General features: G+C 39.7%; 2 protein-coding genes across 3 annotated transcripts in view; one reads left to right on the top strand and one right to left on the bottom strand.

Moving 5' to 3' along the window:
- The window catches only part of UTP18 (UTP18 small subunit processome component), a 37,027-nt gene extending 27,168 nt beyond the window's left edge, over nucleotides 1-9,859 (top strand). For both annotated transcript variants that reach the window (XM_063456183.1, XM_063456184.1), the window contains exons 10-15: nucleotides 592-682; nucleotides 1,450-1,573; nucleotides 2,726-2,900; nucleotides 3,796-3,941; nucleotides 4,581-4,620; nucleotides 9,609-9,859. In XM_063456183.1, coding sequence (XP_063312253.1) covers nucleotides 592-682; nucleotides 1,450-1,573; nucleotides 2,726-2,900; nucleotides 3,796-3,941; nucleotides 4,581-4,605 — 561 coding nt within the window. In that variant the 3' untranslated portion in view covers nucleotides 4,606-4,620; nucleotides 9,609-9,859. The remainder of the gene's footprint in view (nucleotides 1-591; nucleotides 683-1,449; nucleotides 1,574-2,725; nucleotides 2,901-3,795; nucleotides 3,942-4,580; nucleotides 4,621-9,608) is intronic.
- The window catches only part of TRIM25 (tripartite motif containing 25), a 44,144-nt gene that overhangs the window by 11,790 nt on the left and 18,175 nt on the right, over nucleotides 1-14,179 (bottom strand). The gene's annotated exons all lie outside the window — the stretch shown is intronic.

Raw genomic sequence — 14,179 nt, 5'->3', positions numbered from 1 at the left:
ATCATGCCTACGAGAGTGGATAAGTACTCTGGATTTGGGCTCCTGCGCATGTCGCCATGAACCAAGGGAAGACGTATTCAATCAGAGACAAAATTATTGCACAGTTCTAAGTGAATTTCGAATATTTTAAAATAGTCAAATTGGAATTTTCTTTTTCCAAATTAATTTCATTTCTGTGAAAATGTACCTAAAATTCGAAGTTTACTTTGAATTCATGATGATTCAGACATTAGTAAATAATTTAGACCGTTAAGACAAATAATGGGACACAGCCCAAGCAAAGATTTGGCGATATAAAGCAAGCTGGTGAGGAATTCTTTTCATTTGACTCCAATAAACATACTTATACATCTAGTTATAATAATGGGATCGGTGGGTTATCGTTTTCTCAAAGCTTATTTAAGCTGTTATCATAAAGGGGGGGGGGGTGCATAGACATTCTAAAACTCAATAAAACATAAGCAAAATGACTTCATGTTTTGCACCTATTTTAAGGCTTAGTGATCATATGCTAATGGAGAAAAACATTGGGTATTTGTTTGTTTTCCTCTTTTTTTCATTGTTCTTTGTTTTATTTTAATTTTATTCTAGACAAAAGAGCTGATTGGAAGTATGAAGATGAACGGAAATTCTATGAAAGCAGTGTTTTCACCAGATTGCAGTAAAATCATTTCTAATTCAGGTATAAAACAAATATTGAGTGTCTCTAACAGCCCCTGGTGTCTGCATGCGCGTTGAGTGATGTACGAGGCCATATTTCCTACTGCAGAGCGTCTGGGTGGAGGCATTTAAAGGGAAGCCTTAGGCCAGCTCACTGTCACGCAATTATTGTTATCCAGGTTGGATAGATTCTAATTGTGGCGGTGGCTGAAGAATGTGTAGCTATGATTGCCCTAGAGGGTTTTTAATTGTTGTCACACCACTTTATAACAGTTTGACAAAAAATGTCAGACAGTGCTTACAGACTTGGCAACATACCCACTGTGCTAAGCAGTAAGGGTTATTGTGCTTTAAATTCTCCTTTAATGCAGATCTCTGAGCTGAAGGGAGAAACGCAGAGCTTGCATAGTTAAGAAGTGTGATATTAATACCTGTACTAAAACCTTGACCCAGTGCTAATATGTCGTTTGAGAATATGGCATATTTTTTTACATTTTGTCTACAAGTCTGAATCAAAGCCATAAACTAAAATCTACCAAGTGCTCAGAATCTGCAATACCCAAATAGCATGAATTGCTACCTGGGGGGGGAGCATTATAAACAAAGCTTACCTTTATTTTTCTTGCAGCACCAAAGTACCCTCTGAAGGACGATCTAAAAATGAAATGCACATGTGATATTCCTATAGTAACCCCTTTTTTCATTATTCTAGCTTTTCTTTGTATCCCAATTTTGTTGGTATTCAGTAAAGTATGTGTAATATAATCTGAGTTGTTTCCTATCTCCCAGATGATGGCTCTGTGTATATTTGGGACGTGAAAAGCAGAAGGTGTATGAGCAAGTTTACTGATGATGGCAGTGTGCATGGAGCATCTCTTGCGTTGTCCAGAGACGGGCGCTATCTGACCTGTGGGTAAGCACATCTTGGATATGATCAATCACTTGTACCTTTAACCTCTCTCCTCCCTGAACTATGTATACGGACGCTATTTTGTTTGTTTTGTTTTTGCTTTTCAAAGCTGTAGCTGGATCACTATAGGGTCAGGAACACAAACATTGTGTTAAAACCACCATCTAGCCCCCCTTGACCCCACATGCCTACATAAATATAGAAAAATCTTACTGTATTCAAGCCTGAAGCTGTAGCTCTGCATGCTGTTTGCCTCAGAAAAAACAAGCTGTCTGCTGACATCATCAGTAGTGGTAGCCTGATCCAATCACAGTGCTTCCCCATAGGATTGGCTGAGACTGACAAAGAGGCAGATCAGGGGCAGAGCCAGCATGATTCAAACACAGCCCTTGCCAATAAGCATCTCCTCATAGAGATGAATTGAATCAATGAATCTCTATAAGGAAAGTTCAGTGTCTGCATGCAGAGGGAGGAGACACTGAATGTTTGGATGCATTTTACACAGCCATGACCCAGGAAGGATCTCTAACAGCCATCCGAGGAGTGGCCAGTGAAGTTATCACTAGGCTGTAATATAAACACTGCATTTTCTCTGAAAAGACAGTGTTTACAGCAAAAGGCCGGAAGGTAATGATTCTACTCACCAGAACAAATTCAATAAGCTGTAGTTGTTCTGGTGACTATAGTGTCCCTTTAACCCCTTAAGGACCAAACTTCTGGAATAAAATGGAATCATGACATGTCACACATGTCATGTGTCCTTAAGGGGTTAAACGTCTTAATCTTGCTTTTCCCTTTGCATCAACCTTGGATTGCAGCATTCACAGAGACACAACATCCTCTGTATCTCTGCATCGTTTGCTTAAGGGTTGTAAATTCTTTGTAAGGTCGTCCCTCCTTTATTTATTGCACTGCTGTCTTGTGATTCCTAGTTACGCCCCTGATGAAGACTATAGTGGCACAAATGTTTTGAGCTCTTTTTCAATTTACAAGGAGTGTTGTACATTGAAAAAGGGAATATGAGTGCACAATCCGAGCTGGTGACTGCTTATTCTTTTGACCATTGCCAATGTTCAGATCAGCGGGGTTTGCGGTGGCTAGTATATTTTAGACATGGCTAGTGGCAGGTTGACATTGTATTGCCCTGTGTTTCAGGTCTACCTCTGGCGTTGTGAATATATACAATTATGAGGACTGTCTACAGGCAACAAATCCCAAACCACTCAGATCGGTAATGAATTTGGTAACCGCAGCGTCGTCCATGGTCTTCAATTTGCAAACCGAAATCCTGGCTGTGGCTTCAAACAAAATGGATGATGCTGTTAAATTAGTAAGTGTCTCTCGCTACCGTTTACCTTTTTCCTTTCCTTTTTTAGGTCTCTGCTACTTTTCTGGCAGTCATGAACCTTATTTTTGATCAAGAAACCTTGGAATGTTTGGCCTCTGGATAAAGCCCAGTAACCTAAAATTATAACCAGGTTGGCGGCGGCCTGAGTACTTTTTATCTCGTTTGTAAAAATTACTGCTGCTTTAAAACAGCCCAGCGGCATTTCTGTGTGGAAATGGCCATCTTTAAGTCCGCTTTGAAAAAATAACCAAAACTGTAAACAAGTATAAACCTGTGGAGTTGCTGTATCTCTGGTGCTGATGCAATGTGCTAACATTTCGGATCTGGACTGCCATGGTGGATGGAACCAGTTTGATATGCAGATGGACATAGGTTCTCTCTATAATAATACAAATAAGCTAGACCTTTTTTTAGACTGGAGCTGGCCCTAACCAAATGGCAGAATATTTGAGTTGCTGCCTGTTCACCATGTTCTGTATTTTTGTCAGTAGAGTGTGAGCTTTTTAGACTATGATTGGCTCTTGGATACCTGCATGTTTTTGATGATTACACCCTTAAAAGAACACACGCCCTTGCAAGGGTAATCCAGGTGATTTACTGAAATTAGGTGTATACTTATAGCTTATGTGCATATTTCTCACACACTTTCTCGCACACTTTTAGTGAGTACCTGATATTCAACGCTCCACATTTATTTATTTACATAATATTTTCAGTGATGTTAGGCCATCAACCTGCTGGAAGTAAAGGGTGGATTTGGTAAATGAATTGTTTTCTTTAACTATAAAACAACCTTCTAATACCAAAAATGTCATTATTATGTATAACTGTATCAGTATTTAAGGAATCTCATTAAGCACATTTTCTAACACTACAGATTCACATTCCATCATTCACCGTGTTCTCCAACTTTCCAACGCAAGGAAATCGCAGAACCATCCATCTTCCCTCTGCCATGGACTTCTCGCCGCGCAGCGGATTCTTTTCCATAGCAAACAATAAAGGAGAAGCGTTGCTGTACAGGTAGGTGCCTGGACGAGTTTAGCTGCAAGACGAGGAAGCTTACCCAGTGATCCATCCTTTTACTTCTCTAATTCCATTACCTATAGAAGCCTGTAATTGGATGGGGCGTTATCTTTGCATTGGGTTGATCCTTACTCACAAGCCTCGATGCCTCTTATGTCCATTCTTTCCTGTGTTGATTATAGCCGGAATAACTCTCTCTATTGCATTTGATGGCCATATAACTATCACAGTGTTTGTATTGTATTGGGGGTTAGTTTGTTTTTTGAGTGACTTGTATAAACCGCAATGTACATTATTCTCAAAGTTTAATGAACGACTTGACAAGTTATTCTCAAGAACCGCCTGCTTAAGAAGTAAAGGTTGCCGCTTGCTGTTGACCTGTTCTGGTCATGTTTCTTAGTATATGAACCTGAGACTTGAATCTTTCTTTGCTGTGTCTGTATTCAGCCAGTGCCTCCACGTGGGCAGCTCAGCCCACACGCCCAGTAACCTACAGCTTGGGAAAATCCTCCACCGTCTGTCTCTTGCATGTTGTTAGAGCTAAACTTTCTTATAACACGGGATTTTCAGCATGCATTTCAATGTGCATCAAATTATATTACACTGTTCTAAATAGTATTTTTTTTCTTTTTGAAGATTAAAACATTACACGGACTTCTAATCTGTGGCAGTTTTGGTAAGTCATAATTTGTGGATATAACAAAGTAATATTTTATTGTATTTCCTACTGGAATAACCATTTTGAATGCTCATATCTTCATCCTGGGAATGCTTATTATGATTATAAAAGTCTAACTCTATGGAAAATAATAGAATTTATGTTTTATTTGTGGCAAATTCCCATATATTTAGAAGTTGACTATGCTTTATTATTTTGCTGCACCTTTATTAATTGATTGGACTGTGTGATTGTTCTTTAGTACTTGAATATATGCTTATACTGAGAATATTTAAATGCACTCCAGGCTCCCACACATGTTAGATGCACTGTGTAGGTTAGGTTACAGTTAGTTATACTGGGTGGGTTTATATTATTAAAGGGACACTCCAGGCTCCCACACACGTTGGATGCACTGTGTAGGTTAGGTTACAGTTAGTTATACTGGGTGGGTTTATATTATTAAAGGGACACTCCAGGCTCCCACACACGTTAGATGCACTGTGTAGGTTAGGTTACAGTTAGTTATACTGGGTGGGTTTATATTATTAAAGGGACACTCCAGGCTCCCACACACGTTAGGTGCCCTGTGTAGGTTAGGTTACAGTTAGTTATACTGGGTGGGTTTATATTATTAAAGGGACACTCCAGGCTCCCACACACGTTAGATGCACTGTGTAGGTTAGGTTACAGTTAGTTATACTGGGTGGGTTTATATTATTAAAGGGACACTCCAGGCTCCCCCACGTTAGATGCACTGTGTAGGTTAGGTTACAGTTGGTTATACTGGGTGGGTTTATATTATTAAAGGGACACTCCAGGCTCCCACACACGTTAGATGCACTGTGTAGGTTAGGTTACAGTTAGTTATACTGGGTGGGTTTATATTATTAAAGGACACTCCAGGCTCCCACACACGTTAGATGCACTGTGTAGGTTAGGTTACAGTTAGTTATACTGGGTGGGTTTATATTATTAAATCACACTCCAGGCTCCCACACATGTTAGATGCACTGTGTAGGTTAGGTTACAGTTAGTTATACTGGGTGGGTTTATATAATTAAAGGGACACTCCAGGCTCCCACACACGTTAGATGCACTGTGTAGGTTAGGTTACAGTTAGTTATACTGGGTGGGTTTATATAATTAAAGGGACACTCCAGGCTCCCACACACGTTAGATGCACTGTGTAGGTTAGGTTACAGTTAGTTATACTGGGTTGGTTTATATTATTAAATGGACACTCCAGGCTCCCACGCACGTTAGGTGCACTGTATAGTTTAGGTAACAGTTAGTTTTACTGGGTGGGTTTATATCATTAAAGGGACAACCCAGGCTCCCACACACGATAGATGCACTGTGTATGTTAGGTTACAGTTAGTTATACTGGGTGGGTTTATATTATTAAACGGACACTCCAGGCTCCCACACACGTTAGGTGCACTGTGTAGGTTAGGTTACAGTTATACTGGGTGGGTTTATATTATTAAAGGGACTCTCCAAGCTCCCACACACGTTAGGTGCACTGTGTAGGTTAGGTTACAGTTAGTTATACTGGGTGGGTTTATATTATTAAAGGGACACTCCAGGCTCCCACACACGTTAGATGCACTGTGTAGGTTAGGTTACAGTTAGTTATACTGGGTGGGTTTATATTATTAAAGGGACACTCCAGGCTCCCACACACGTTAGATGCACTGTGTAGGTTAGGTTACAGTTAGTTATACTGGGTGGGTTTATATTATTAAAGGGACACTCCAGGCTCCCACACACGTTAGATGCACTGTGTATGTTAGGTTACAGTTAGTTATACTGGGTGGGTTTATATTATTAAAGGGACACTCCAGGCTCCCACACACGTTAGATGCACTGTGTAGGTTAGGTTACAGTTAGTTATACTGGGTGGGTTTATATTATTAAAGGACACTCCAGGCTCCACACACGTTAGGTGCACTGTGTAGGTTAGGTTACAGTTAGTTATACTGGGTGGGTTTATATTATTAAAGGGACACTCCAGGCTCCCACACATGTTAGATGCACTGTGTAGGTTAGGTTACAGTTAGTTATACTGGGTGGGATTATATTATTAAAGGGACACTCCAGGCTCCCACACACGTTAGATGCACTGTGTAGGTTAGGTTACAGTTAGTTATACTGGGTGGGTTTATATTATTAAAGGGACACTCCAGGCTCCCACACACGTTAGATGCACTGTGTATGTTAGGTTACAGTTAGTTATACTGGGTGGGTTTATATTATTAAAGGGACACTCCAGGCTCCCACACACGTTAGATGCACTGTGTAGGTTAGGTTACAGTTAGTTATACTGGGTGGGTTTATATTATTAAAGGGACACTCCAGGCTCCCACACACGTTAGATGCACTGTGTAGGTTAGGTTACAGTTAGTTATACTGGGTGGGTTTATATTATTAAAGGGACACTCCAGGCTCCCACACACGTTAGATGCACTGTGTAGGTTAGGTTACAGTTGGTTATACTGGGTGGGTTTATATTATTAAAGGGACACTCCAGGCTCCCACACACGTTAGATGCACTGTGTAGGTTAGGTTACAGTTGGTTATACTGGGTGGGTTTATATTATTAAAGGGACACTCCAGGCTCCCACACACGTTAGGTGCACTGTGTAGGTTAGGTTACAGTTAGTTATACTGGGTGGGTTTATATTCTTAAAGGGGCACTCCAGGCTCTCACACACGTTGGGTGCACTGTGAAGGTTAGGTTACAGTTAGTTATACCGGGTGGGTTTATATTATTAAAGGGACACTCCAGGCTCCCACATACGTTAGATGCACTGTGTAGGTTAGGTTACAGTTATATTGGGTGTGTTTATATTATTAAAGGGATACTCCAGGCTCCCACACACATTATATGCACTGTGTAGGTTAGGTTACAGTTATACCGGGTGGGTTTATATTATTAAAGGGACACTCCAGGCTCTCTCACATGTTGGATGCACTGTGTAGGTTAGGTTACAGTTAGTTATACCGGGTGGGTTTATATTATTAAAGGGACACTCCAGGCTCCCACACACGTTAGATGCACTGTGTAGGTTAGGTTACAGTTAGTTATACCGGGTGGGTTTATATTAGTAAAGGGACACTCCAGGCTCACACACACATTAGATGCACTGTGTAGGTTAGGTTACAGTTATATTGGGTGGGTTTATATTATTAAAGGGACACTCCAGGCTCCCACACATGTTACATGCACTGTGTAGGTTAGGTTACAGTTATACTGGGTGGGTTTATATTATTAAAGGGACACTCCAGGCTCCCACACACGTTAGATGCACTGTGTAGGTTAGGTTACAGTTAGTTATACTAGGTGGGTTTATATTATTAAAGGGACACTCCAGGCTCCCACACACGTTAGATGCACTGTGTAGGTTAGGTTACAGTTAGTTATACTGGGTGGGTTTATATTATTAAAGGGACACTCCAGGCTCCCACACACGTTAGATGCACTGTGTAGGTTAGGTTACAGTTGGTTATACTGGGTGGGTTTATATTATTAAAGGGACACTCCAGGCTCCCACACACGTTAGATGCACTGTGTAGGTTAGGTTACAGTTGGTTATACTGGGTGGGTTTATATTATTAAAGGGACACTCCAGGCTCCCACACACGTTAGGTGCACTGTGTAGGTTAGGTTACAGTTAGTTATACTGGGTGGGTTTATATTCTTAAAGGGGCACTCCAGGCTCTCACACACGTTGGGTGCACTGTGAAGGTTAGGTTACAGTTAGTTATACCGGGTGGGTTTATATTATTAAAGGGACACTCCAGGCTCCCACATACGTTAGATGCACTGTGTAGGTTAGGTTACAGTTATATTGGGTGTGTTTATATTATTAAAGGGATACTCCAGGCTCCCACACACATTATATGCACTGTGTAGGTTAGGTTACAGTTATACCGGGTGGGTTTATATTATTAAAGGGACACTCCAGGCTCTCTCACATGTTGGATGCACTGTGTAGGTTAGGTTACAGTTAGTTATACCGGGTGGGTTTATATTATTAAAGGGACACTCCAGGCTCCCACACAAGTTAGATGCACTGTGTAGGTTAGGTTACAGTTAGTTATACCGGGTGGGTTTATATTAGTAAAGGGACACTCCAGGCTCACACACACATTAGATGCACTGTGTAGGTTAGGTTACAGTTATATTGGGTGGGTTTATATTATTAAAGGGACACTCCAGGCTCCCACACATGTTACATGCACTGTGTAGGTTAGGTTACAGTTATACCGGGTGGGTTTATATTATTAAAGGGACACTCCAGGCTCTCACATGTTGGATGCACTGTGTAGGTTAGGTTACAGTTGGTTATACTGGGTGGGTTTATATTATTAAAGGGACACTCCAGGCTCCCACACACGTTAGATGCACTGTGTAGGTTAGGTTACAGTTAGCTATACTGGGTGGGTTTATATTATTAAAGGGACACTCCAGGCTCCCACACACGTTAGATGCACTGTGTAGGTTAGGTTACAGTTAGTTATACTGGGTTGGTTTATATTATTAAATGGACACTCCAGGCTCCCACACACGTTAGATGCACTGTGTATGTTAGGTTACAGTTAGTTATACTGGGTGGGTTTATATTATTAAAGGGACACTCCAGGCTCCCACACACGTTAGATGCACTGTGTAGGTTAGGTTACAGTTAGTTATACTGGGTTGGTTTATATTATTAAAGGGACACTCCAGGCTCTCTCACATGTTGGATGCACTGTGTAGGTTAGGTTACAGTTGTGCTGGGTGGGATGTTTGCTCCATAAGCAATTTGTCATGACTTGGTTTCTTGCAGTTGTAGTTCAGCTTTATAAATTAGAAAGCTAACAATTGAACTGAAATACACCGAGATGCTGGCAGTGCCCATAAAGCACTTGGCTGTGCTGGTGTCTCCTCCATTGTACCTTCTGTAATGTGCTTGATGCTTTGTACTGTTACAATATGTTCTTTGTCTCCTCTCTCCCAGAATAGTATTTTCTTGTCTGTTTTATTTGGACCGGATACATCGATCCCTAGAAATTCAGTGAACAATGAAGATTCCTCCAACATAAGTGGTTTTACCCCCATTTAAGAACCTGACACAAAATTCTGTAAATATGGACAGCTTATCCAACACACCTCTTCAATTTGTGTATGTTACACATCTGTTGTATAAATAATGTCTATATTGTGAGTGTTCTCTGCCAATCCCAAAATAAATATCTTGTAATATTTTTAGATCTTGTGTGTTTTGTTTATTTTCTTATATTGTATTTTTTAGATTGTTTGTTTGGAGATTTACAGGCTCTCTACGGAAGCCACGTGTAATTTTAACCCATATTTGCAGGAACTTTGACCAGCAGCACTGTTGGCCAGTAGCCATCGGAAGAGGCATTGAATCCAATCTCTTTCCGGAGGCCAACTCTAAGCACATATGTTTACTCACTGGCAGATTAAACAAAGACTCCAGTATGATAAATACAAATAATGAGGCAAGGCACAGGCGCGACAATCTGTTACAGAGAGTCATTAAAACAAATACCCCAGTATGTAAAACCCTCACATATACTTTGAAGGGAGCACTGAAGACAAGTGAAAACTCGCACCTTCCCAGCGGTCTCACAGCCAGAGATGCTTTATAAAAGTGCCAGTTTCTCTTGATACTGGTACTTATATACAGTTTGAAACATGGCGCACTTAAGGACTAAAACATTTGAGCAAGTTGAAGTGCGTAAGGGATGACTTCAATGTAACACACCGCTGCTTTCCTTTTCCTTTTAGACGTTCAACAGGGGTCAAAAAAGCCAGGAAGATGTATTTTGGAAGTTTCTGATACTGGAAAGCATGTAGGGCTTGCAGTTCTGGATATGAATGCTTGATACATTTACTATTTTAAATGAATGTAACAAAAAAAATAAAAGATCACTTCAAATATTCCGTTTTATTGCACATTAAGTTTTTAAGAATGCATTACAAATTACTGGGAAGAATACAATATTTGTCACACTTTACATTTCTTCTATAAACAAATATTTCTAGGAAGCAGGCACATCACACACTGAGCTCCTTCTTATAAATCCTCTAAAATTTAAAGCTGTATCTATAGCGGATAAATCGGAACGTTTGACATTCCCAAAACCTAACAAATATTTCAATAGAATTCTGTTACATGCATTGTACATACAATAAGAATAAAACAGAAATGTGTATCCCTCTAATAGTCCCAACTCTTTTAAATCAAAAGTTATACCTACAACACAGATCAAAGAAATCAGGCTACATTAATTCAATATACATTTCGTGCATAATGCCTTATCCAATGCACTTTAAGCAAAATGGGTTGAATCGGGATCAGTAAGAGTCAGCGACCGCATATTATGCTGCTATGAACACAGAAGTTGACGGAATTGCTGCGAATTTAAGTCTGTCAGTTGACAAATCAAGATCATATGGTAAAGCTGTGCCCTTCACATTACTTAAACGATTTGCAGGTTTGGGCATGGATCATGATATATAGCAGTGATGACGATGGACAGTCTTGGTACTCCATTTGTATTACCTGCAATGCTTTGCCATTGCTGTATTAAGAACTTTTTTTTTTTGTAAATAGTTAAAAGAGCATTAATTTTATTAAGCCACTAACTACCCCATTGGATTAATGATATCAATGTCACAGTGATCATTTATTTATGCAAAGCTAGCCCCAGACACAAGGGGAAAAACCCCACACCTATAAAAATAAATGTTTTGTTGCATAAATAGTGGAGGGGCATAAATTATATGGCATTTCCTCCCCCTATCTGATTTTTTTTGTTTTGTTTTTTTGGACACGGACACACACACACACACACACACACACACTCTCTCTCTCTCTCTGAAATTTAAGACTTTACCTGTCTTTGGGAATACAGTTTGTAAAATTGCTGCTGTGCTGAAATGTATGTGAATATTGTTAGAATGACACAATATACACTATTACCTCTACAAAAACAAACCAGTACATAATGTTATAAATAATATTTCACTTGTAAAGCACCAATATATTCCATAGCACCTGAAATTGAAGGGTCTTAAAGTTCGATTTATATTTTCAGTTTTGTTCTTCAAAATATGTTCTGTAGAAATCTCTCTAAGTGGAATTTTCCAGTTTGAGAACTTGATACTGAGATTATATGCGGCCATCCATTCTCCGATTTAGTGCTAAACCATGCATATTACTTCACTATCTCTAACCTAAAACCTAGTGCAAAATGCATATGTCTTCCCTCCTGGTGCTCCTGTGTCTGTCTAAAGACAAAGAATCCACTGGGAAATAAGTGGATCGTCACTTTTGAGAAGACTAGGTCTTTGGTCACCCCTAGGCACAAGGGTAAAAGTTTTCTCCCCACTGTGGTGGTTTATACCACATGGTATCATGACTGCAGAGGCACAAATTAACATCTTCACCGGAGTTAATCTCCATGGAGGATATCATTGCATGCAGTCTGTCTGAGACCATGCAAAATGTCTTGGTCACCGATGGTGTACACTGCACTTGCTCTGTCCCTTACAACCAACAAATAAATTGTCCCATGGGCAAAACACTATATCGAGGACATTTTGAAGACTAGTCTCATCTTCCTCTTTGTGTACTGGATGTGACACAGATCTCCACAGTGTTCTACACATTTTAGTGATTAAATGAACACGGTGAAAAGAACAACCACCAGACCGAGATTCCTAGAGTACTGCAAGGACTGGGTCTCACAAAGTAACTTGTGACATTAATTGTAGCAGCCCAACAGAACATCTGGGTAGCCAACATCTAGCAGATGGTCAGGCAAGGCCAGAGTATGACAGTTAGGTTATAGCAATGGATAAATGTTGCTGGTTGTGGACCCACCTGCCAGGAAGTCCTCTACATTAAAACAAACAGCATGAAGACATATCTGGTTTCTATAGGGACAGCACAGCTACCATATTAATTTTGCAGAAAATATGTTGAGCTGGAGCCTTATTCGCTCCCACCAGCTTCAAAACAAGAGGGCAAAGCCCAACTTAACCACCTGGAGTCCATTAGGTAAGCTTGCCGAAGCCAATGTGCATCTTGTGGTCAGCTGATAAATATATCTGGTGTGGGATCAGGTGACAAGGATTGAAGGTTGGCTTTTTCTTTTTTTTTTTTTTTATCCTGGTTCATTATAAAGGCGAAAATGAGCCAAGGGAAAACTCAAGAAAATGAGGGATAACCCTTAAGTAGTGAGTTGCAAAAATGGAAATAACAAAGAGATAAACAATATATGTTCCCAAATAAGGTACATTTCCCTAGATAACCAAGAAAACATAGGGTTGAAATAATTATAACTGTATTAAATAAAGGTTAAGTTTTACTACAATAGATTAAACTAATATGAGAAATATCTAGTATAGTCATCAGAGAGGATGGGCCACTCTGGTGAAAGGCTTGCCAGAGGCTCAGTGGCCTTTCTACAGTATTGATAATGTTTGGTTAACATATCAGTCCCTTTAGTACGTGGGAATGTTTGGCTCATAGATTAGTCAATATTTTTACTGTAGCAACCATCTGTGTTTTGTTTCCTACTATATCTTAGAAATATGAGACTAGCATAAGTGTATTTAGCTGTTAGAAGGAAGTCAATCGGGTGCCCTTGAAGGCACGAGTTTAGTTTAATTTAGGCAAAATATTATTTAGCTGTACGTAACTTTAGGATTCTTTTAAGCCTGCGTTCTACTTTATATTTAAAAGTTATATGATTACCCTGTGAAATAGGTCACAACCGGGATGTGAAATGATAGTGACCTGCTAACGAGCTTACACTTTGTTTGGGGACTTTGCCATAATAAGCTGTAATAGCCTCTGAATATTGCTGCTATTGATCTAACAGTAGTGATCGATTGGCAGAGCTACAAGCAGCTATTTATCTCACTGTTCTCTATAGCTTTAAGTGTTGGTTAATATCAATGTTTACACTATATTCCACTATCTAGCGCCTTTGAAGGCAATTTAGGACTTTAGTTTTATCTCAGTATATCGTTTTTTATCATACTCCCACTCCGTGTCCTTCTGAAGCCCTGTACCGTATCACTGCGATTTTGTTTTCTACTGTTACAAATATAGTTACAAAACTTTGGGCTAAAGTAACCATGATACTGTCTCCATGTCTAGTAGGACAGGATTTATAGTGAGATAATTTGATACAATTGAAGTCCTATTGCCTTACAATCCTGGGATCCAGGATCTTACAAGGGTATACTGAATATTTCTCTATTAGTTTAAGCCATTGTATTCGTTTTAACTGTATTTAATAAAGCTTAAGCCTTATTTCAACCCCATATTGTTTTGGCTATCTAGAGATATTTCCCTGACTAGGGGATATATATATTTGTTGTTTATGTTCTTTCCATTCTTTTTATCCTGTTTGCATCTACTTATCCCAACACCAGACAGTGACCATGTCAGTTTCTCTCTAAATTTGGCATATTAAATGCCCCAAGCTGTGTTCCCCAGTGTTAAAACAGATCGCAATGAAACATTTGATAGATCAACGAACCATCCAA

Source organism: Pelobates fuscus, chromosome 5 (genome assembly GCF_036172605.1).
Source record: "Pelobates fuscus isolate aPelFus1 chromosome 5, aPelFus1.pri, whole genome shotgun sequence".
In the NCBI taxonomy this organism is placed as follows: Eukaryota; Metazoa; Chordata; class Amphibia; order Anura; family Pelobatidae; genus Pelobates; species Pelobates fuscus.
The sequence above is the reverse complement of the archived record's forward strand: the minus strand, read 5'-3'. Positions and strand labels throughout refer to the sequence as shown.